We start from the raw sequence: 26405 nt of genomic DNA, 5'->3' as shown, positions 1-26405 counted from the left end.
ACTCCCCCCTCTAAAACGGACGGCTCCTGACGGCCGCGCTCGGTTGCGAGGAAGTGGTGCTGGACAATCCCAACAAACAAAAAACCCTGAACAGACAACCCACAAAACACACAAACAAAATTGAGGACAGTCCAAGGGGCACAGAGGGAAATGAGACAGTCCATGGGGTCAATGGGCAGTTTCAAGGCAAGGTCAAGGGGAACATAGCGGACAGGCGGATGGACGGGAGATCTAGGGGGCATCCAAAGGGCAGAGACTGGGTCAGGGGGTCTGGACGGCGACTGGAGGACAGGGACTGGGTCCGGGGGTCTGGAAGGTGACCACCGGACAGGAATAGGGTCCGGAGGCCAGGGAAGAGGCCACAGGACAGGGAGGGGGTCAGGAAGTCCGGGCTGAGCCGTGAAAGGCGGAGCCGTCAGAGGCGGCACCGTAGGCGGCTCTGGAGGCGGGGTTCTGGAAGGCTCTGGAGGTGGAGCCGAAGGAGGCTTTAGGGGCGAAGGCCTGGAAGGCTCTGGAGGTGGAGCCAAGGGAGGCGGCGTCATGGGAGGTTTCCGAGGCGACGGCCTGGCAGGCTCTGTAGTCTCGGGGGGTAGAGCCGTAGAAGGCCCGAGAGGTGGAGCCGTAGGAGGCTCGAGAGGTGGAGCCCTAGAAAGCTCTGGAGTCTTTGGGATCAGAGCCGTGAGAGGCTCGGGAGGTGGAGCCGTGGGAGGCTCTGGAGGGGGAGCCGTAGGAGGCCCGAGAGGCGGAGCCGTAGGAGGCTCTAGAGGCAGAGTCCTGGAAGGCTCGAGAGGCTTGGGGGACGGAGCCCTGAGAGGCTCGAGAGGAGGAGGAGCCCTAAGAGACTCGAGAGACGACGCCATGAGAGGCTTGAGGGGTGGAGCCATGAAAGACTCGAGGGGCGGAGCCCTGAGAGGCTCGAGGGGAGGAGGAGCCCTGAGAGGCTCGAGGGGAGGAGGAGCCCTGAAAGACGTGAGAGGGGAAGCCCTGAGAGGCTTGAGAGGGGGAGGAGCCCTGAGAGACTCGAGAGGCAAAGCCGTGAGAGGCTTGAGGGGTGGAGCCATGAAAGACTCGATAGGCGAAGCCGTGAGAGGCTTGAGGGGTGGAGCCCTGAAAGACTCGAGAGGAAAGCCCTGAGAGGCTTGGAAGGACGGGGAGCCCTGAAAGACTCGAGAGGAGAAGCCCTGGGAGGCTTGAGAGGCGGAGCTCTGGGAGGCTCGAGGGGTAGAGCTCTGGGAGGCTCGAGAGACTTGAAAGGCAGAACCCTGGGGGGCTTGGGAGGTAGAGCTCTGGGAGGCTTGGGAGGAGGAGCCTTGAAAGACTCGGGAGGAGAAGCCCTGAGAGGCTTGGAAGGAGGGGGAGCCCTGAAAGACTCGAGAGGAGAAGCCCTGGGAGGCTTGAGAGGCGGAGCTCTGGGAGGCTCGAGGGGTAGAGCTCTGGGAGGCTCGAGAGACTTGAAAGGCAGAACCCTGGGGGGCTTGGGAGGTAGAGCTCTGGGAGGCTCGAGAAACGGAGCCCTAGGAGGCTCGAGAGGAGGAGGCCTGGGAGGCTCGAGAGGAGGAGCCCTGGGAGGCTTGGGAGGTTCGTGAGGCGGAGGCCGCGAGGGCTCTGAGGGGCGAGCAGAGGCTGGCAGAGCCGTGGAAGACTCTGAGAGCGGAGCAGAGGCTGGCAGAATCATGGAAGACTCTGGGAGCGGAGCAGAACCCGGCAGAGCCGTGGAAGACTCTGGAGGCGGAGCAGAACCCGGCAGAGCCGTGGAAGACTCTGGGGGCGGAGCAGAACCCGGCAGAGCCGTGGAAGACTCTGGGGGCAGAGCAGAACCCGGCAGAGCCGTGGAAGACTCTGGGGGCGGAGCAGAACCCGGCAGAGCCGTGGAAGACTCTGAGGGCGGAGCAGAGGTCGGTAGAGCTGTGGAAGACTCTGAGGGAACCTCTGCGGTCTTGAGCACAAGACGAGACTGGGGAGAAGGGGCCCTCTTCCTTCTATTATGTCTTCGGCCAACAGGGGACGTGGCCATGGGGGACGGTCGAGGCTACAGGCGCTGGCTCTGGGGTGGTCGAGGCTACAGGCGCTGGCTCGCCGACCGTGGCAGACATGGGCGCTGGCTCGTTGGCCGTGGCGGGCATGGGCGCTGGCTCGTTGGCCGTGGCGGGCATGGGCGCTGGCTCTCTGGCCGTGGCGGGCATGGGCGCTGGCTCGCTGGCCGTGCTAGGCTTCGAGACTGGGGCCGTGACAGGCTTCGGGGCTGGGGCCGTGTAAGGCTTCGGGGCTAGGGCCGTGTCAGGCTTCGGGGCTAGGGCCGTGTAAGGCTTCGGGGCTAGGGCCGTGTAAGGCTTCAGGACTAGGGCCGTGTCAGGCTTCGGGGCTAGGGCCGTGTAAGGCTTCGGGACTGGGGCCGTGTAAGGCTTCGGGACTGGGGCCGTGACAGGCTTCGGGACTGGGGCCGTGACAGGCTTCGGGACTGGGGCCGTGACAGGCCTCGGGACTGGGGCCGTGTCAGGCTTCGGGACGGGGGCCGTGTCAGGCTTCAGGACGGGGGCCGTGTCAGGCTTCAAGACGGGGGCCATGGTAGGCTTCAAGACGGGGGCCCTGGTGTGGAGCGCTGGTTCAGTGTCTGCCTCCCCTACAGTAAACGAGGTACCAGCGTACAGTAGGGCGAGGTCAATTAACTGAGCCAGGTTAAGGGAGCAGCGACCACCAGGCATGAATGATGAGGCTGGCTCATTCAGTCCATGTTGAAAAAATGTCTTTCAGAGCCACCTCATCAAAATTCACCTGGTACGCCAGGGCACAAAAATCCATAATATAAGCCTCCAAGGGTTGGCTCCCCTGGCGCAAAACCAAGAGTCGGGCTGCTGGCTCCATAATGTCAAGAACGGGGTTATGAGTTACATAACCACTGCCTTGCACGGAAAACCCTTGGTTCGCGTCCGAAGAGCCATAAAACCTCTCCGGGGATGGAGAGCATACGGCGCTCGCGGATGCGTGGAAAGCATCAACGGTCAGGGGCAGACACAGATGAAACAGGGTGAAATATTTCAGACATAGTACATACCTGCTGCCTCTGGGCTGCGAGCGCTTGGTCATGTCTCCATATCGTAGCTCCTCGCGCTGAATGTGACGTGTACCTCTGCTCTAGTGAGCTGTGCGAAACCTCCGCGTGATGCATTGTGACTGTCTTCGGTGGGGTTGGTTATTCTGTAACCCTCACACACACACACAAGACGAGACAGTCACAATGTCGATGGGAAACTGCTTTATTCACAAAGCAAAGCAGGCAAAAGTACAAACAAGGGCAAATCCAAATGAGAATGGTCAACGAGAGCGGGAGGTCGAAGCCGGGGAATCAGAATGGAACAAAGGGGCAAATCCGGGAGAGAGGTCGAGGAAGGCGTGGGGATCAAAGCCGGGGTAATCAGAATGAAAGCAACGAGATACTAAACAGGGGAGCTAGGGGAACACTAGAGTTGGCAAGCTAAGGGGTAAACAAGAGGAGTACAAAACTAGACAAGACTAGCGGGGGGCGAAGATGCGGGGTAAACTAGAACACAATAACCAACCCCCGTGAAACGGATGTGCTGTGGTATTTATAGGGGAAGGTGCAGGTGTAAACAATGAAAGGTGACGAGACGAGTGCAGGTGAAACGAATAAAGGGGTGATTGAGACGAGTGCAGGTGGTCATAATGTTCTGGCCATAGCAGCGTGCATGAGAGCCCGAGGGGGGAGATAGCGTACGAGCAGGAGAGCACGAGGGAGCAAAACGAGCGTGAGAGCTCGGGGGAAGAGATAGCGTACGAGCACGTGAGCTCGAGGGAGCAAAACAAGCGTGCGAGCTCGAGGGGGCGGAACGAGCGTGTGAGCTCGTGGAGGGAGTGTGTGCGTGCGACGAAAGCGGGGATGGGGCAGAGGAGCGGGGTTCGTGACAATTAAGCACAGCCCCTCCCACCAATTCTCATTACCATAATGCAAAAAAATAAAATATAAAAAAGTAAAGATAAATTATTCCAGTTCTAAAGTGTTTCTACATAATTCTGGTATTTGCTTTGTTTTTTAATGCCTATAATTTATGCTTTTTTAAATAAGCGTTGCATTATACTATACTATAATAATCTTTTATGCAAATTTTGGGGGAGCGGGGTTACACACAAATCAGCTCTTATAAAGAATATTAAGCTCTTATTGAGATATTCAGTTCCAAGAATGGTTAAAATGTTACTATTACTATAATGTTCAAATATTTTTGTCTCTTCTTCACAACTCCTGCAGCCAAGAGATACGAGGTTGATGGGAATCTCTTTGAAATCATCACTTCAGATGAGATACACTACTACCTGCAGGCAGCTTCAGCCAATGAGCGCACAGACTGGATCAAAGCCATCCAAAGTGTGGCAAAGTCTGGCAAATAATCGGATAAGATTTATGCAGTGGCCCTGACCCATGCTGTAATTTGAAGCTCAATAAATAAATAAAGTCATGCTGTTCTTATAATATATGCAGAGTGTATGTTGAAATTCTTTGCGAAACTCACACAAATTTGGCTACGCGTCAGACATGTTCCAAAGTTTGTTGTTGTTTTTACCTTCAGCATTTGCACAAAACAAGAAGCTTTCTAATAATCATGTGACATTTTTCTCACTATAGAGACAGGATCTGGGCAAATATGTTGTTTCACTATACAGAATAGATACTGCACTAGCACTCATGTGCCCATCGGGAGATGTCAACATGGTGGAAACCAATAAGGGAACCTACACTGTCTAGCAATTTCCTGTTATTTTTAAATTAGTAACGCTTGCTGTAGCTCTGCATGAGTTAAAAAAAAAAAGTTATGTTTTTAGGCTGGAGGAGGTTGTCAAGAAAAAAATATATTGGATCAGCTTAGCCCTACTGAGCTCTTTTCTGATACAGAGGCCATACATCTACTAAAAAATCACCTTGACACCAGTTAGTTAAAGTCATTGCAAAAATTGCTATACTATTATTTTATGACAATTTTGTTTTTGCAGATGCATGCCACTGTCACCATTCCCTTGTTGTCTGCCCTGGGTTTCACTTGTCATTGTTAAATGTACTACACTTCCCAGAATCCACCTGCCATCACCACTGCCATTTTGTTCATTGTTCTCACCTGTGTCTAATTCAGTCATCACTCCCTGGTTATTTAAGCCCTGCTTTTTGTTCACTCCTTGTCGTTCGTTGAATGTAGTTCAAGCCTGGTCTGTGTTCCTTGCCCTAGTTCTCGGTTTATGTTTATTTCCCCATTGAGGGTTTTTCCTTTGTTTATTTGTTTGTTCATTTAATAAAGAAGTCCCGCATTTAGATCCTCTCTCCTCGCTGCCTCATTCGTAACAGCCACTTAGTTTAATCATTTGTTTATAATACAAATAATTCAGACATTTTTAAATTTGGCTTAAGTGTCTAAAAGTGAACAAATATTTTTTGTGGGGCCACCTTATATTCACTTACAATGGGAACTGATGCTTGTGTTGTGAACCCCTTATGTCAATTTCACATATCCTCCGTGAGCAGGACATGAGCGGGGCGTGAGCAGCGCGTTGAAGCATCCCAGAAGTGAGGTGAAGTGCCCCAGAAGCGTCCCAGATGCGACAGTGAGCGAATAGTTCTGCTCATGCTGAAGTCAGCGACATTTGGTGCAGTAGGAAATGTTAATAATCAGGAGATACAAAAACAAAGACGCAAAAACAAATAAAAAACAAACCATATTTAAACCGAACCAACTATACACTACAATTTATAGGTCTGCATCTTGACTAATCTTTTTGGAAAATTTTGTCTTTCCCCATTCAAGCCCTGCTCACGGAATATGTGTGAATCTGGTGTTTAAACTAGTGGGTTAGACCAGTAGTGTGTAATATGTGGATGTATAAATAGTCATGATATGTGGTACCATTTGATAGCTTAGAATCTGAACTTTTCATTAACAACAAAATAACAAGATAAGACCTGAAAACCTCTGTGTTGCAAATGACCACCACTCTGTGGTAATGATGTAGAAATTTTAGTGCTGTCAGTCGATTAATCACAGATTTTGAAAGTACTTACATTTGACTCTATTTATACTTCTTTTCCTGACAAAATTTACTTATTTCCTATGTAACAATGTGTAACAATGATGCTTTATTAACATTTTCCAAACAAAGCCTTCTTAAGTATAAATACAGAAATGCACTAAAAGAGCACCATTAAATGTTTTGCTAAATCTAAGTGGGAGTTTGCTATTTGAAAGAACTAGTCTCCCCAATAGGTTGAATATTCATTGTAACGGGCATTAAATCTCTTAAACTCTCATCCTCCACAATATTAATAAGCCGGCAGACTGTGGCTATCCACTTTGCTACAGCAATCGTGAAGCTGCATTCATGATTTGCATCAGGGCGTCATCTCCAGCATCAAGTGCCACTTTGAACTCTCGGAAAACACATGCAAACAACGTTTGTTCTGCATTTTTGTGATAGTTAAGATTTTGCGTGGTTCTATGGCTGCAAAGTAATTGATTTCTGTATCAAGATCCATCTGGGCTTGTTTTGTACAACAAAGGGCATTAAGAGGTTTATGCTTTATTAATGGTAAATGCGTTAATCGCAATTAAGAAAAATGAATGCGTTAAACATTTGAAATTAATTGCATTCATTAACTCACATTAACTTTGACAGCTCTAAGAAATCTTAATAAAAAACATAATAAATAAATTGCAGTTTATTTGGTTTCCAAAACATCACAGTTCGGTTGATTATCAATCACAAAGTGAAATCTGATCTCTGTAAGACAATAAAGACAAATGTCTCATGCCTGCTCAGATCACTGCTTCTGAAAGCCCCATAGAGCCACAAACTCTATATCAGCTCTCACCTTCCAACGACACCTAGATTAAAGGGATAGTTCACCCAAAAATATTAATTCTCATTATCTACTCAACCTCATGCCATCCCAGATGTGACTGACTTTCTTTCTTCTGCTGAACACAAACAAAGATTTATGGAAGAATATCTCAGCTCTGTAGGCCCAGACATTGCAATTGAATGGTGATCAGAACTTTGATGCTCAGAAAAGGAGATACAGTCAGCATAAAAGTAATCCAAATAACTCCAGTGGTTTAATCAAATCTTCTGAAGCGATCCAGTCAGTTTTAGGTGAGAACAGACCAAAATATAACTACTTTGTCACTGTACATCTTGCCATTGCTGTCTCTAGGCACAATCATGATTTCCAACTTGATTACACTTCCTAGTGCTGAGTGCTAGATGGTGCTATGGGAAGGGTAATCAAGCTTGAAATAATGATTGCCTAGGAGACTGCTGGCAAGATATGCAGTGAAAAAGTAGTTATATTTTGGTCTGTTCTGACCCAAAACCAACAGGTTCGTTTCAGAAGACATTTATTAAAACATTGAGTCTTATGGATGATGTTTATGCTCACTTCATCTGCTTTTTGGAGCTTTAAAGGCCTGATCACCATTAGGGTTAGGGTTTTATTCTTTCAAAATACTCTGTTTATGTCTGCCATTCATTCTATAATATTACTTTCTAAAAACCACACAGAATACAGAATACCATAGCAACCATCTGCAACATCCTAGCAATCAATCAGAACACTACAGCAAACAATGCCTGGCTGTTTGTCTGTTAGGCCTTTATATCCTTCTTTAAACCTTTTAAAAACTTAATAGCTTTTAAAACTTCTTTAAACCTTTAGGCAATTCCAAAGTTTGTCTTGATAAACTTTCATTTTTTTTTGTTCATATATTAAAGTGCATATGTAGAGGTTGGATTGCACCCTTTAAATCGCAGTGTATGCTGTATAAATCATATTAATTAAATGTACTTTAATCACAGGGAAAGCTCAACATTTTGCTTGTCAAACTTTTGAAACAAAAAAGTACCATATTAAGATGTATTTTTACATGATACCATGGTAATACCATGATATTCTTCAAAATATTTTGGACTACTTTAACATGAATATGCTAATCATTCAGTTCCAGTGTATATACTACATGTTTACCATCTGATACCATCACTGTACCATGGTACCACCACAGTACTTTTATGGAAGGATTAAGGCATACTATGTCAATGTCGATTTCTGAGCCATCAGTGGAAATGTAAAAAAATAAATGGGTCATTAAATGATAGTCTCTTGCATTTCGTAGTTCAAAACTAATGGATGGTGGTCCACTGAGAAGCTAAAGCATGATCATATTAGGCTCACTTTCAATGTAACACTTGAGTGTTACTTTGTCACACTTACACCTGCATTACTTTTTACTAGCTACATACAGATTGTTTTTACTCGAAACAAAGGTCAAGTGTGTCTTGACTTTTCTGATGTAAATGGAAACTTTGTGTGTTGTTATCACAGCTTCACACCTTCATTGTAGCTCTGCGCTATACATACACCTCCTCTTCACTTTTACTGAAAACTGCACATACAATAACAGTAATAGAAGATTACAGAAGCATGTCCATACTTTCTTGCAAATTAAGCATATAGTCATATTGACACCTTCTTAAAATAAATTAATTTTTCAGGTTTTTCAGAAATGTTACCAGAGGTGGCCAGCATCATGAAGAGATGATTTAGGCAAAAAAATAAAAAATAAAAATAAATGACAGTACGGTACACACGTACTCGGCCATCCACGTGATTTAAAGGAAGTCATTGGACCAAATGGCCTTTTTCCACTGCTTGAAGTTCCAGTTACGATGTTCACGTGCCCATTGTAGGTGCTTTCGATGATGGGCAGATGTCATCATGGGCACTCTGACCGGTCTGTGGCCATGCAGCCTGATATGCAGCAGGGTGCGATGTACTGTGTATTGGGACCCATTCCTCCCGTAACCATCTTAACATTTTCTGTGACTTATTCAACATTAGACCTTCTGTTGGTTCAGACCAGATGGGAAAGCCTTCCTTGCCCTCGTGCATCGATGAGCCTAGGGTGCCTTACACCCTATCACCGGTTTGTGGTTTGTCCCTCCTTGTCTTACCATTTCAAAGATGCTCTGTCCCAGTCGTCTGGTCATAACAATTTAGGCCTTGTCAAAGTTGCTCAAGTCTTTACTCCAGCTCATTTCTCCTGCATTCAACATGTTGACTACGAGAACTGCTTGTTCACTTACCATCTAATCTACCCAGACCTTGACATGTGTCTTGAGGTGATCAATGTTATTTGCTTCACCAGTGAGTGGTCATAATGTTTGGACTCATTACTGTATATAAAAAAAAAAGTTAAATATAAGTTCTTATAATATTATATTTGTACAATATAATTTGATTAATATATTTTGAAAGATTTTTACAAACAGACCCTGTCTATTTTTGTCCTCTGTGACAAAAACCCACATTTTGAAAACCACATTACATCAATAGTTCAATTAACCATACCTGCTTTTTAAAAGTTCATTGGCCAAATATAATTGCACTTAGTGAATTGCACTAAATGATAACATCATAACACTCAAATGAACCTGATATACTGTACAAAACTGTGCAAATATACAATTAATATACATCACAGCACAATGTACACAATATACAATTTGATATTGGCACAGTGTACAATATATATGCAATATGGACCATGAGAAAGGTCTATAAAATGTAAAATAGATATTAAAAACTCATATAAATAATAGATCAGTGACGTAACAATGAAGTGGTTGGTGATTGTGTGTAGTGGAATAATGAGTGTTTATATAAAAATATGAATATGGTCAAAGTACTTTTGTTTTTAGTTGTTTAAAATAATCTCTGTGCGCTGGCCTGGGATATTATGGAGTATTAATAAGTATACAATCTTGATAAAATGTGTCACAATGAAATAAATGATACATATTGATATAATATACATTATGTTTTATAGGATCATGTTTTTTTTTATGTGCGTGCATGTGTGTGTGTGTGTGTGTGTGTGTGTGTTTCGTTTTTTCGTTTTGTTAATGCAGATATAAACACCATTTCATCAAGTTCATTTTAACGACACAAGAGGGCAGTAAATTACAAAATATTGTGCTGAATGATGAAGCACTTACTGTATAACGTGTAGTGCAGTGTATTATAAAACTTGATTTACCACATCAAATACTACATATCTAACATATTAGTTGAGCTTCAAGCAACAACACCTATTGGTCTAATATTCTTTGCAAATGTTTAAAAAATACCCCACAGTGAGACCAATGAGATGGCAAGACCTCTAATAATGGTTAATAATAAATGGTTGTATATACATATCTAATTCAGGCACATATCTTTTTTAATATATATTTTAAATTGTCTGGTACAAGTCATTGTAGGATTAAAGGTACAATGAATTACTTGTTAAGTGCCTTTTCTGTCACACCAAGAACAAAATAATAAAAGGTTTGAACCGATGAAGGTCAGAGAGTGTTCTATGCAATATTCTATAAGATATATTGAAACCCCTAGTAAAAACACAATTTGCAATTGAAAAGCCATATAATAGAAGTCAATTGGAAATTCACAACGGGAAAAAAATGCTGGTTGCAGTATACCATTTTAAGATCAACATCTAGAAGCATGTTTAATGTGATATAAATGTAAATCTTGCTTTGCTAGAAGTGGAACCAAACACACTACCAAAATTGTTTATCGAACAAGAGTAAACAAATGTCCTTTAAAATCAAACATTGTAATCTATTAATATCACCGTGCACTTTATAGGCCCAAAAATATGTAAAAAATATTCCAGTCAATAATTCACTGCACAAAACACATTAAGAGCTTTTCTGGCTTTGAGCTGAACGGTTCTGAGACCAATGAGTCATGGTTCTAGTAGCATTTCCACTTGAGCACGGTTAAGTACCGTTCAATCGCAAACCTTTCTGACAATATTTTTTAACACAGTTAGATAACCATACTCAATTCTGCTGGTAGAACACCTTTAGTGTGTGTGTCTTCTCATGGTTGGTCATTTGTTCAGTAACTTGCTCCATTCTAATTCTGATATCACAGCACTATGATGGAAAAAGAACCATAACTATGCCAACAAGCCCAGATTAGTACAGAACGGCAGAGTTCGGTAAAGAGAATTGTTCTGCCTGATGGTGGAAAAGAGGTTATTGAGGTTGGCACAAACTGAAAGAATTTGGAAAACCCTTCTAATTAATGGGTTTGGCCAACCTGGTCTCATGAAAAGAGTGAGATGGCAAATATTTAAGAAATCGTTCAAAAGTTCAGGCTTATACACTGCCTGGTTACCATTTGGATTTAAATATACAGATACTTTATGATTGTATCATCATTGCAGTGATTCATATTTTTCATCTGGCAACAATTCTTTTAACTCTAACTGATGCAGTGTGTTGCTTCTCTTTTCTTAAACAACCATGTCAGAAGATGTGTCCCATGGTCGTGAAAATATATTTTTCAGAAGGGTTAACTTATTGACCTGCATCAAGGAAAGAAAACAACTGAGGAGATTGCTGAAATTACTGGAATTTGATTAAGAATTGTCCAACACATCATTAAAACATGGAAGGATAGTGTGAACCGTCAGCTTCGTGGAAGAAATGTGGTCAGAAAAAAATCTTGAATGATCTTGATCAGAGATCACTAAAACACTTGGTGAAGTCACGTCATAAATAAATTGACCTTAGAACTCACGGCTATGTTTAATATGTGAAAGTAAGAGCATTTCCACATGCACAATGTGACGAGTATTTACAGGATTGTGAATAAACAGTTGTGTGACCACAAGAAAGCCACTTGATAGTGAGGCTAATCTGAAAAAACTAATTCAATTTGCTAGAGAGAATAAAGATTGGACTGTGGAGCAATGGAAAAAGGTCATGTGGTCTGAAGAATCCAAAGCGATGGGCGCGTCAGGGTAAGAAGGGAAGTGCATGTAGCGATGCACCCGTCATTCATAGTGCCCACTGTACAAGCCTCTGGAGGCAGTGTTATGATCTGAGGTTGATTCAATTGGTCAGGTGTAGACTCAGCAACGTTATGCTGCAATAAAATGAAGTCAGCTGACTACCTGAATGTACTGAATGACCAGGTTATCCCATCAATGGATTTTTTTCTTCCCTGACGGCACGGGCATATTCCAGGATGACAATGGCAAGATTCATCAGACTCAAATTGTGAAAGAGTGGTTCAGGGAGCATGAGGAATCATTTTCACATATGAATTGACTACCACAGAGTCCTGACCTGAACCTCAATGAAAGTCTTTGGAATATGCTGGAGAAGTCTTTGTGGAGTGGTTTGACTCTCTTGTCATCAATACAAAAATTAATAAAACTGGAAATAAATGTTGTGACATTGCATAAGGTTGTCGAAACAATACAATAAAGAATGTTATTATGATTTTCCATAAATTGAACCCCTAACTAGTGTTTCCAACGGCCAAAGATTAGCCAATATGGGAACCCACTTTTTCTGTATTTATTCCTCATATTCAGAAGGGCCACTTTATTTACTGTTTGTAGTCTTTGTTTACCAGAATAAGTACAAGTGTAACAATTTATTTATTATAACATCTTTCCTGCAGTTAAAATAATACAATTATGGAAATCTTTTGTAAATTAGTTTTTTTAGATAAATTTCCCCATTTATTTGCATATTTATGTAACTTCACTACAGTATAAACCTACATTTCTGAAAGAAAATATATAGAATGTTGCATGTATTAAGACTGCTACCAACAGACTGCTGCCATCTGGTGACAAAAGAAAGAAGTTCGGGTCGAGTTCGTGTTTGTAATTAATTAAATTGAATGTATCTTGTTTGGAAGGCTGTGTCCTCCGGAGGTCCCATTTGTTGGCCACATACGTCATCAAGGCTGTATCATTTCAGAAAAGGAATAGGACACTTCGAATTCAGCCTTCTTTCATGGGAATTCGGAGGATGCATGAGGTTTATCCTTCGTGGTCACTCATTACCCACAATTCTTTGCTTCATCAGAAATGTCTAAAAAAAATAACAACGCCAATTTGCCCTTAAATATGATGTTCAAATGCAAGGAATGTTAAAAGTAGATGGGTGTAGAGTATATAATATGTACAATTGTATTAATATATAATTAAAATAAAGTATTAGACTAAAAGTACACCTGTAAAATCTATTTTCTTTTTTCTTTACATCATTATAACTCTCCTAAATTTTAACTCATACATTCCATTCCAGAGGGACTTTGTTCCCATCTCACTCAAAGCGCTCGCGCTTGTTAAAGAGTGGTGTGCTGTCATCATACCTGTCAACTCTCCCGTATTTCACACCCAGCTCCCACCTCCTCCCAGTTTTGTTATTTCTCCTGGGAAACTACCGTAATTTGTATGACCATGTTACATTACGTTTTCATTTGTCCTACGAAGACCTTCTCGTTTAAAAGAGGCTTGTTTAAAGGAGAACACTCGGTATACCGCAGCCTTCAAAGGATGCGTCCTACTTAGCATGCAGCCTTCCAAACGAGACAGCCAATGAAAAAATAAACAGGCTTATCGAACTTGTTTTGCGCACGCACTCTCATTCACAGACACACGCAAACTGATGTGTTAGAGACCGTTCACACCGAACATGTTTTTGTGCACGTCTGTTCTGTTTCCCATTGTTTAAACACAGGCTGGGTAAAAGTCTTTGACATTTGCACTGCGTCTCCCTTTTTCTTCAGGGTCTTATGCAGGACTGGCATATTTTAAACACCATGTCAAGTTAAATTGAACTTCAAATTGGACAGAAAAGGGGAAAGAGAAAAATAAATAACTTTAAATTGTCAAAAACGCATGTTGAGACGCCTGCGCTCTGTTTCATTCTTTGAGCTGCATCTAGATTGTTTTAAGTGCAGTTGTCGCAAAAAAGTCAACATTCTGAACAAGTTCAGGCTGCATACAGGGGACTGTTGCATTGTTTCATATTATTCCAGATTGTTCTGCACCAAGTGACGTTTCAGCAAATAAACGGTAAGCAACGCTTTTTCCCCTTCTGCTCTATTGTAATGAGGGGCTGCTGCACCTTAATCAAACTGTGTATGTTTACTGTTTCAGTACTGTTATGATTGTTGCCTTTATGCTTAAATAAAATACAGCGAATTGCAACAGTACTTGCTAGGAGAAGAAATGAGATAGTAATCGATTTCGGGTTCAGGTTCAGATTTAATTTTAAGGCTGTGTAGACCTCTAATGTGTTCTGCCTTCTAGCTGGTATAGTCTCACCCATTCTTTCTGTGTGTGTGTGTGTGTGTGTGTGTGTGTGTGTGTTGCTCTGTTGGTGTGTTATGGTCTCACCCCCTCATTTATAAGTGTATTCTGCATTGAGGCTAATTTATAGATTTTATTTGATCAAATAAAAAAAATAAAAATTGCTCTATGTTATAGTGGTCATTATAGGTCATTTGTGTGTTTTATACTGTTGTTTAGTCTCACTCTTTCATTTCTGTGTTTGTTTGTTCTGCATTGTGGATGATTAATAGATTGTATTTGACAAATCCCATCCATTTCCTATGATCGGTCAATTTTAACAGAGAACAGTGAAGCACCAAATACAGACATGAATGTACAAATGTTAATGTTGCGTGTCTAAAGCATATAAAGTGAATAAACTAGTCTTAATAAACTCACCCTTTTTACAGAAACCATGATCCAGCTCATAACAACTATAAATATAATCTGCATGCACATACTCAATATTTAAATTCATTTACATCTCTCAACAAAGGTTTTGGCATGTTTTAATAAAAATTGTACTTAGTAAAACTAGTTGATTACATATTACCAGCACATTTTATATATAATTCAAGAAACTTACATTTCGCCCCCTCATTTAAGTCCTCGGTTCAGGCATGCTCATCAGCAGGTCACTCATTAGTTCTCAGCATGTCCGACATGTCTGAAAATATGATTCTCAGTTCAGTGTACTGTGACTCGAGAACTGCTATGACCGGATCATCATCATTTGTTGATAAAAAGATAATACAATCAAACAATGAAGTCATTAAAATATTTCCAGTGGGTTTTATTTGTTACACTTTATGCTGTTAAGCAAAATACATCAGAAACATTCATCTCGCCCCCCTTAATCACACAGGATTATTACGAGTTATCATGAGACTATGTTGTGTTTGGATATTTCAGTTTCACACATTACTAACAGGCGCTTCAAATTAAGCATTGGACATCTTTCTCGTTTGCTGCCTATTGCTCAAGATCATTTGATCATTTCTCCCAGAAGCTTCACAGAAGTTCACAAAAGTTTCTTGTAGAGGAAACCTGGAGATCGTTTACATTAAAGGATGCGGCTTGAGCAGAGCAGGTTTGAAAGGCAGGCTTGATGTTGCACCATCAGTATGTCTTCAGATTCTGAGAATACACTGAAAGAGTGATTTTTTCAAACTTTTCTTGCAAGGGTACATTGTTAGTTTGTGCAAGAAACACCCACACGCATACTTCAGAGACTTTCTTTAGTATCTCTGGTTGCTTGGGTGTCCAGGGGTGTTCATCACGTCTCTTTCTCTGCTCAAAGGGTATTGAAATCACATTAACTTCATTATGTGTTGGTGCTGAGCTGACTACAGATTGTATTTTATAATATGTATATATATATATATATATATATATATATATATATATATATAATTATTATTTATTTTTTATGTTATGTTATAATTTGAATGCCTATCCCAAATCATTGTGTACTATGGAAGAAAGGGAAGCATTAGGGTTTTGAATGAATGTTTATATGATTAACCTTATATTCAACCCCTAACCTAAAGTTCACCATAATGTTTAACCCCTTACACAAACCCTAAATCTGAAGATAGAAGATCGGATTTATATTCATTTATGTTGCCAAATGTAAATTAAATGTGCTTATTCTATCGTATAGCAATCCAACCAGTAAAAACTAGGGACGTCCCGATACAATTTATTTGGAACGAGTGCGAGAGCAGATACTTTCTTTTTGGTACTCGCCGATACTGAGACCGACACAATTCTTTTTATTTTCCTGAATTCCATATCAACAATTTATTTCTACTTTATCATCAAAATGGTGTTTAAATAAGTTAATTCATTAACACTTTAATCAAATGGAAATATATATAAAAAAATTTAACATGAAATTGTATTATTTTTACCAAATGAAGTGATTATATACAGATTATATACTTAAAAAGCACTCACATTCAAAGCGCTGCTCATGCAAACTACATATTTATCTCATAAAATCACAGCTTTTGAATGAGCTTTTGCTGTTAAAATAATCTCCACCAGGACATTCATAAGTCAGATGGTTTTTGGTATCGGAGCATTTTTAAGAGCATGAGTGTGATGCCCATAAACATACTCCAGTATGACATTATGCTTTGGCAATATATATGGCTAATTTAACCAAATTCGAACCACGAGTCGTTCGAATTAAACACAGGTATTTACTGGGACATTGCATTTGATTTATTTGCATTGTCCTCTAGGTGAGTGAAGGATCAGTGCCAAAGAGTTGGAAAATCACACCACTACACTAGTCACTTTATGCCTATGTATGTACTGGAGGCAAGATTCCTTTCTGAAGTGCCAAAAGAATAGCATTAAATCCTTAAATTCTGAGTTTGCAATAATCCCAGAAATCCACAATATTAAGAGCAAATATTAAGACCATCTAATTTAAGATGTGCCAAATTTGCTTTACTGTTGTTTCATTGTTGTACTGGAAGAGCAAGTGTTTAATTATATGAAAATGCTTTTTTTCTTTGTTGTAGCTTTCAAATATTGTTTTACCTCTCAGAGATGACTTTGAGAAATTTGTTGAGAAGAGATCAAAGCAGACCAATATGCAATACTTGCAAATGTATGTGCAAGTAAAAATATCACCAAATCACAAATGAAGCAACAAGAGGACTATAAAACGCTCATGCAGAAAAACACATACATTTGACCTTCCAAACTGGGGACAAAGTACTTAATGCAAGGAAAGGTGGAAGAAAGAGTGGTAGGCTGCAGGGAAGTCTGTGTCACTCATGAAAAGTTTGGGACAGACTTCTTTTAAAAACAAGTTATAACATAAGTAATCTCAAAACATACAAAGAAGTCCATGCAGAGGAAGACACTACAGGAGCTACCCATGTTAAATATCATAAAGAGTAACAGAGGACAATCAGTCGAGACAAAAGAGCACCAGGTAGGAGTTGTGGGACAGGGGACTAACCCAAATAGCTGATGTGCATTTGAGAAAAAGGGTGGTCAAGAAAGTTGTGCATCAGAGAGAGAGAGAGAGAGAGAGAGAGAGAGAGAAAGAGAAAGACAGAGAGAGAGAGAGAGAAAGAACGAAGGAAGAAAGAAATTAAGAAAGAAAGAAAGAACAGAAGTGTTTCCTGAAAGAAAAAAAAACAGCAGATGGAAATCAACAGGCTGAAAAATAGAAAGAACAAGACAACAAGAATTAAGATTTGTTAAGAGTTGCTTTAAATTAAACGCCTTAACGTAGAATCTTCTGCTAACCGACAGCGCCAACTGCTTTTCATCAGACTACTGGACTATAATGACTATACACATTGCACAGCAATGAACAAAACTAAACCAGGTTCCTTCAGGAAACTACAGTGCAACATTTTTTCAACATCTAAGCAGAAATCCTATGACACAAACCTTATACAGTAAATGACAACAGACGCAACAGTAAATTAAAAACAAAATAGAAGTGCAACAGTGGTGTAACCAAGAGTTGTAGGGTGAAACAAGAAAGTTCAAACTCCTGTCAATCAACCACTGTTGTACAACACTATTTCTTGTTGTTATGTTCAGTTTTAAAAGGAAACAACCATCTGATACAACCATTTGAAAAAACATATCTTGCAAAATATACATAATAAATATGTATCTAAATGTTTTATTAAGTCTATAGGATACACAAGATGGCCATATAAGGTTATAAAGAAGTAACAGAAGTATTATTACTCACTGTATTTTCCCATGTGTAGGATTACATTGATTGAACTTGGTTACTTTTAAATTAATAGGCTGAAATTGTTTCATTGTTTTCATTTGATTATGAAACCACATCTAAATGCTTTGATGTCTTTATCTTGAATAGAAGATGCCCTCAGTTGCTACACATCTTAATTGCCATTTTAATTGGCATTCTGATGTTCTTAAGGTCCTAGAAACTCATTTACTGCTCAGGAACATTAACATGATCTATTCTGCATTGAGAACCATTTATCATCACAAAATAATATACAGGCATTTTGAGGAAATAGTATGACATTGTGTGATTGAATGTTCACACGCTGTGTTTTTTGTGTTTTTTAAGAGTGCTACAGAAACCCTACACCTACACCTACCCCTAAACCTAACCTTAACCCTACCACTAAATTTAACCCTAAACCTAACCTTAGCAACAGCCAGTGAGACTCTCGCAAGACTTAGGCTGTCGGGGGTTACATCCTAGACACAGGCTGTACAACACAGTACAAGTGTACATACTTCAAAAGCGAGTAAAGACTGACTACCAAACCTGGAGTCATGAGTTTGAATCCAGGACGTGCTGAGTGACTCCAGCCAGGTCTCCTAAGCAACCAATTTGGCCCTGTTGCTAGGGAGGGTAGAGTCACGTGGGGTAACCTCCTTGTGGTCACTATAATGTGGTTCTCGCTCTCGCTGGGGCGCATGGTGAGTTGTGCATGGATATCACGGAGAACAGCGTGAAGCCTCAACATGAGCTATGTCTCTGCAGTAATGCGTTCAACAAGCCACGGGATAAGATGAGTGGATTGACGATCTCAGATGCGGAGGCAACTGAGATTCATCCTCCGCCACCCGGATTGAGTCACTACACCACCACGAGGACTTAGAGCGTATTGGGGATAGGGCATTCCAAATTGGGGAGAAAAGGGGAGAAAATCAAAAGAGAAAAAAAAACATTTAAATGAAATTTTATTCATTTTATTATTACGTTTTTAAAAGATCATACAGATTTAATTTCTTCATATTTGAGTATTTAAATAAAGTGTGTGCCGGCCCTGCCTATTAAGTGACACCTACCATGGGTTCAGTATATCCAAATCATTATTTGCAATAAGTGTAAAAGTGTAAAAACTGGGCACACAGTCCGACTATATTCAAGCCAACAATCCGATGGAAACTATCAAAACTATTAAAAATATTGCATATGCATAGAAGAAAAGACATTGTAACAGTCACTGCCTGTCACATGTTTATTTGTTTTCATTTTCAGTGCTATGTTCATCTCATCCACTAGGGGGCACCAGTAGCACCTCTACCTTATAGATAAAGGAGGAAGTAAGAGGTAGATTCAGTTTGAGTAACCACATGGTATCTGCTGTTCTTAATGGTAATCCTGGTCTGAGAAACGTTAAGTTTGCTGATCAACCAGGATTTCTGTATTACCCGTGACTTACATAGCCCTTGAGTGCTGGATTGGGAGTTTGCTTGGGTGCATGAGGGCAACTGCCCAAGGACTTTATTCAAAGAATCCCGGGCTGCAACCAGAAGGACAAATACTTAATTTCATCAGTTACTACCATTCCCAGATAAGACTGTTAATCCTAAACACTGCTCACTTCATCAACCTCATTATCCGTCACATCTTTTATGGGGCATTTCACATTCATCCACTCCCACCAGGACTTTTCTTCTGTGATATTTTGTTTGTTTGGGTGTATGATGAAGTGTTTTGTGTAAAATTCAATATATTTGAAGAGAGAAGATTTTCATTTAGTTGTCTTTTGTTGATTCATGTTTACCCTGAACACAGTATCTGATGCAAGACTGATTTCCCCCTCATTCTACTGTAGCAGGCCTGGTTTAAAATAGCCGGGACAGTTATAAATTGGAGCTGAATCCTCAGCCTAAGATTTGATGTGGTGACATTAGTATGACAGTTAGTTAGTTGTGTGGGTGGTCCAGGTTCATGTCCACCTTTTGCTAATTTCAATATTGTCCCCTTCTATGTGAAATTGTGCTTGCAAGTCACATCTCTGGACTATTATTTACAATCCTGTGTTGTAATTATTTTCTTGGGCACAACTCCCAAGATGGCATAGTCTGCAGTAAAGTGCGGGCCTTACCATTGCCTGGTCACATATTGGCGGTTGTCGGCAGGGTGCAAAACAAAGTCGTGTTTTTCAAGAAGTTTCTTCAGCGTTTGGTTTGTCTATTGTTATTACTTAAGTTGTTAATTTAGAAGTTTTTTGTCAACCGTGGCTGGGCAGTTGACCAGTGGGGAACTTCTGCTTTGGTGAGAGGTTATTCTCAAAGGAAGGCTAGATTGCCAACAGCATATCATCCTACAGCTCTGGCCTGGTTATCAACTAAAGAGAAGCAGGGTTGAGCCTGGCTAGTACCTGTGTATTGGTGGCCTCCTGGGAAAATCTATGGTTGCTGCTGGAAGAGGTATTAGTGAAGCCAGCAGGGGGTGCTCATGGTCTGTGTGGGTCCTAATGCCTCAGTAAAGTGACGATGATGCTAAACTGTTAAAATTCACCATCTTTCAAATAAAATGTTAAACCAAGGTGCTAACTCTCTGAGGTCATCAAAAATCCCAGGGAATTACTCGAAAAGAGTAGGGGTGTAACCCCAGTGTCCTGACCAAATTTCCCCATTCGCTTCTATCCATCATGGCTTGCTAAGAAACCCCTATATTTATGAATTGTCTACTTCAATACTCTCCTCTCCACCAATAGCTGGTGTGTGGTGGGCATTTTGGTGCACTATGGATCCCGTCGCATCATCCAGGTGCTGCACACTGACGGTGGTTAAGTAGATTCCCTATCTATGTAAAATGCTTGAGTGCTTAGAAACTTAGCAAGAATTGTATTATAATAAAATAATAATATAAATCTAAAGAACTATTACTTATAAATATTAAGATTGTCTATTGAAAGAACTGTGTTCTGTTTCCATGGATGCAGAAAGGCAAGAGATGTTGGAGCTCTTAATTGTTGTTCAACAATTAAGGATTGATACTGGAGTGGGTGAATACCCAGGCTCAGGTCAATCATGCAGTGACTGAACCCATTAACTCTGTTTCTGACATTCCTAGGACTTCCACTCAACCTTGTGAAATAAGTAAGCCACCCAAATGTGCCTCAGTTGGTAGGGTTTTACACCTACTGCATGTTACTGTATCCATTGGTGGGGTATATTTTTATATACTGGGTATATGGCATCCGCAATCTCAGAGAACTGTTTCTTTAAACATTTTAGTGAGAAACTAAATGTAAATTATACCTTTATGCTTCTAATGGGATTAAGAAACCTTAAATTGGCTACGCTGAATTTGACGTAGATGTTCTAGGAAAGGTTATATAACATTTTATACCCTCAGTCAATAGACCCAAACAGACATTCATGGCGTTTTGGGGATGAATATCATTAATGAATGTTAAAATCCCCACATCTAGTTCACACCTTCACAAAATTCTGCCCTACTTCACTGACCACTGTTGTTGAGATCATTAGAAAATCAAATTCTTCCACTTGCCTACTTAACCCTGCTCCTACCTCCCTCCTGAAAAATGTCTCTCTGTTATAAGTGCATATATTTCACACTTTATCAATGTGCCACTTGCTTCTGGTACTGTCCCATAACAACTCAATATTTCTGCTGTCACCCCTGTTCTCAAGAAGCCTGTTCACATCACCTGACTTTGAACTTCTGACCTATTTCTAACATCTCTTTCCTCTCTAAGTTCTTAGAAAGATTTGTTGCCTTTCAGCTGCATGTTCACCGGTCTTTATGAACCTTTCCAGTCTGGTTTCTGGCCTAAACATAGTACAGAAACTGCATTACTGAGGGTCTTAAATGATCTCCTTCTCTCTGCTGATTCAGGTGCATTAATATTGCTTGATATACTAACACTACTTGATCTTAGCTCTGCATTTGACGCTGCCTCTCATCACATTCTACTAACCCATCTTTTAGAAAAAGGTATCACTGGTACAGCTTTAAACTGGTTCACTTCCCATCTTCCTAATAGGCAACAATTTGTTGTTTATAACAAACACAAGTCCTCAACTGCTGCTGTACAATCAGGTGTGCCTCAGGGTTCAGTTCTTGGCCCAATTTTCTTCATAATCGATATGCTACCAACTAGGTCATATAATCAGAATGGGTTAAATTTTCACTTTTATGCTGATGACACTTAGCTCTACATTAGCACTTCTGTCAACTGTTTTTCCTCCAGCACTTTATTCCTGCATTCACGAACTGAAGCATTGGTCGAAGTATAGCTACCTTAAAATGAACTCTGATAAGATGGAAGTCTTGCTTTCTGGCTCTAAATCACTCACTTCCTAATATTGAGGCATGACACTAGATCTAGATGATGGTGATTTAATCACACCCTCCTCTGCAGTTAAAAATCTATCTTAGCTACTCCAGGTTTATATTCTCTGAGGTCCTCTGATGCTTGCTTTTTTATTGGTATTTAACAGTTTTTCAAAATGTGACAAATGACAAATACAATTAGATGAGCATGTTACAACCCCACCCTTTCTCCCTGCTCCAACAGAGCCCCATCCCCATTAAACTATTACTGTACCGTTATTAATCAAACACAATTACTTCAGGAGACATAGACAATGTGACCGAGATTACAAATAGAACTCAGAAAGAAAAATAATGGTCACAAAGATAAAAGTACAGTGAATGATAAAAAAACATATAATAATTAGTTCAAGATAGAGAAAGAAAGAAAAAAGGGGGGGGGATTACAAGTAAGTGTGCAGTATAAGTATACCTATAGGGTCAGCAGTAATAGACTGTACTCTCAACAACATCCATTTTTCTCTAAACATGTCAGAAATTGTTGCCACGTAATATAACATTTCTGAACACATCCTCCTGTTGAATAGAGAGTTTTCTCCCTTGTCAAATGATGTGCAAGATCTCCAATCCATAACTTGAAGGTTGGGGGAATTTTTCTTTTCATTTAAGGAGTATAAGTTGCTTAGCTGGAAGAGACGCAAAGGCTATCACATTTTATGCTTGCAGACTAAAGTATGTATCTTGTGGGACTACTAATAACATCTGAAAATACTTTAAATATTGATTGCCAGAGATTATTTTATTTTGGACAATGCCAAAACATATGCGAAAGTGTGGCTGGTGAAGGATCAACACTAGACGTTAACTTGGCGAATTTAGTTTTAGACCAGTATAAGATGATGTAAAACCTTGAATTGGATAACTGTATGTTATAGGAATATACCCTATCTAAAGCTTTCCTGCAAGTTCCATCCGAAAACTGCATCCCCAGCTCCTCCTTGTAACGATTCCTTAACCGGGACAAGGGTTCCAAATTATGGTAATTTAATAGGGAGTAGACTGCCCCAAGACCCCTTGGAACAAGGATTAAGCCTCAAAATGGAGTCTAGAAGAGAACTGGGTGGTTGAGATGGGAAATGAGTGGAGTGTGCTGATATAAATCTACAGAGTTGTAAGAAATTGAAAAAGTGAGAGCGGGGGATATTAAACTTTAACATTAGCTGGTCTAAAGATGTGAAAGTATTATCAATAAATAGATCTCCTATTGTGCTGATCCCTCCTCTAACCCATACATCTAAAGCTCCATATGTAACATATGGTGTAAATAGGTGATTTCTCACTATAGGAGCATAGACGCAAAGGTCGAAGGAAGAGAGCCAGTAACAAATGATTCTTCATACAGACAGCAAAATAGGGGCAAGTTGCTTGGTAAATTTCACTTGGGAACCCATCAGGTCCCGGAGATTTTCCATTTCCAAAGTATACAACTTTGAGTAGAATTTGTAGAAACAATAATTAATTTCTGAATGATGTATGTGCTTAGTGCCTATATCATCATTTATCTCAGCTATATTTCGATCAGCATTTTTTGACGGAGTCTTTTCACAAAATTCATACGTCCTACTCTGTGTTTTATTAATAAGGTTTTCAGTGTGTTTGGTTGATAGGAGATTGAGCTCGGTTTGAAGAACTAGTCATTGTTTAAATAAATCATCAGATGGGGCAGTGGCAATTGTTGTATCTAGCCATACAATATCATTCATTAATTGTTCGAGCCTTGCGTTGTGACACTTCCTGAGTCTTCAACTATATGATATCATTTTTCCCTTAAAGCAGTGTTTCCTAAACTGGGGTACGCGTACCCCTGGGGGTACTTGAGGTGACAATGGGGGTACACGAATGACATTGTGAGATTTACCTTTCTTTCAATTTCATCACAGTCTAATATAACATTCAAACCCAGTTCATGTATTTCTCACTGGCTAAAATTATTTTGTGTGCCCTCTAGTGTAAAAACACCAAAATGGTTGTGTCATAAAGGTCAGAAAAATGTGCAATGAAATAAGGTATGCCTTCATTGATTAACACATTATTGAGGGGGACATATCTGGGGTCTGGTTATGTTCGAGAAAGGAAGCCATTTCAGTTGAAATCAAATTAATGAAAGTAGTAATAGCGAATTAAGACGAGTTAAGACGCCAAGGACGATAATTGGTGTGAGAGGTTGGTATGAAATAACTATTGCCTGGTACTCGCACTTGCACATCAGAGGAAGAAGCTTCTTATCTAAAAAAACGTAATCTATGCGCGAGCGTGTCCCATGAACAGGAGAGAAAATATAATAACTCGTCTGAACATGATGATAATCCATGTTACAGATTGGATATGGTTGTTTTCATCATGTCCACATGATTGCGGATTGCTGCAGTGTTATTCGCCAGTTCTGTTTTAACTGCATGCAGTTCAGATTTAACCGCCTCGAATTCCTCATCTAACACAGTCTTAAGCTCCGACCGAAAGCAGAGAAATTATATCCTCTTTCAGCGAAGCAAGAATTTCGACTTTCAAGTCCGCTGCCTCAATTTGTTTGTCTGGTTTGGGGAAGGGGAGGTCACATCACTCCTGGTAGGCGAAGCACTCGAGCTCGCGGCTTTAGGCCCAGTAGTACACTGCAAAAAATTATTTTCTAGAGAAGTATTTTTGTATTGTTTTCCTGTTAAATTATCTAAACTTTCTCTAAACTTGATTTATTTACTTGTTGTAACGATTACCCTGTCTTGTCTCACTGTTGCCCTCTTGTTTTCCATCTTGTCACTTTTACACTTCTTAGTTTTCACTTTAGTCCCTTATGTAATTCCATAGTCCTTGTTAGCGTTCGTGTTCACTGTTCATTGTTTACACCTGCCCTTGTTAATTTGCCTTTGGTTTCTGTTAATCACCTTGTTATCTTGTTTGAGTTCTGTTCTTTCATTGGCCACCTATCCCATGTTTGTGTATTTATACCCCGTGTCTTTTTTCCGTGGGTTGTTACTTTGTGTTTTGCCCTGTTTAGTTATTCAAATAAAGTTCAACTGCGTTTGGATCCGCATCTCCTCGTCTGCCTCGTTAATCAAGCGTAACAGAACGATCGACCAACCATGGATCCAGCAGTTATACGGGCCAACTGCCGGTTGCTCAACCTTAGACAAGAAGGCCGCCCTGTTGAAGACCACATCAGCGACTTCCTCGCGCTGGCGAAGTTCACGGACTTCCCGGACTCAGCCCTGGTGGTTTTCTTCAGGGACACGTTACACGGTTCACTCAGGGAGCGTCTACCGCCGGCAACGCTTGGGTGGACTCTCCACGACTTCCTGGAGGCGACCTTACTGGTCTGCGGCTCACCCTACACCGTGGTCTTCGCCGAGGAGGATTCCACCTCTCTCCCCACTGTGGTGACTCCCCAGTCGTCCTTGGCGCTTCCTGTCGCGCCAGCCCCACCTGTCAGCGAGCCCGTCCCCACGCCAGTCGCCTTCCACGAGCCAGCGCGGCCCACTGCGTCTGCTCGGAGGAGGGAGAGAAGACGGGCTTCCGCCTCCCGGTCCGCGCCTGCCACGGTGAGCGAGCTAGAGCCCACGCATGTCACGGTGAGCGAGCTAGAGCCCACGCATGTCACGGTGAGCGGGCTAGAGCCCACGCATGTCACCGTGAGCGAGCCCGAATCCTCGTCAACCACGGTAACCCAGCCAGAGCCTGTAGCCTCAGACGTCAGTGAGCCAGTGCCGCTAGCCTCAACCGTCAATGAGCCAGTGCCCAAAGCCACGACCGTCCAAGAGCCAGTGCCAGTAGCCGTGACCGTCCAAGAGCCAGTGCCAGTAGCCGTGACCGTCCAAGAGCCAGTGCCAGAAGCCTTGACCATCCAAGAGCCAGTGCCAGTAGCCATGACCGTCCAAGAGCCAGTGCCAGTGCCAATGGCCGTGACCGTCCAAGAGCCAGCGCCTCTCGAGCCCCCTAGGGTTCCGCCTCCCAAGTCTCTCAAGTCTCTCGAGTCTTCCAGGGCTCCTCCTCCCGAGCTTTCCAGAGCTCCGCCTTCCGAGTTTCCCGAGCTTTCCAGAGCTCCGCCTTCCGAGTTTCCCGAGCTTTCCAGAGCTCCGCCTTCCGAGCTT

The 26405-nt window shown here is 41.5% G+C and overlaps 1 protein-coding gene across 1 annotated transcript in view; it reads left to right on the top strand.

The window, feature by feature from the left end:
• The window catches only part of LOC127660547 (pleckstrin-like), a 29995-nt gene extending 24676 nt beyond the window's left edge, over nucleotides 1-5319 (top strand). The window contains exon 9 of the mRNA XM_052150867.1: nucleotides 4265-5319. Within this exon, the coding sequence (XP_052006827.1) occupies nucleotides 4265-4404 (140 nt within the window). The 3' untranslated portion in view covers nucleotides 4405-5319. The remainder of the gene's footprint in view (nucleotides 1-4264) is intronic.
• Nucleotides 5320-26405: the final 21086 nt, after the last annotated feature.

Source organism: Xyrauchen texanus, chromosome 20 (assembly GCF_025860055.1).
Source record: "Xyrauchen texanus isolate HMW12.3.18 chromosome 20, RBS_HiC_50CHRs, whole genome shotgun sequence".
NCBI lineage: Eukaryota > Metazoa > Chordata > Actinopteri > Cypriniformes > Catostomidae > Xyrauchen > Xyrauchen texanus.
Note: the sequence above shows the minus strand (reverse complement) of the source record. Positions and strands in the feature narration are given on the sequence as shown.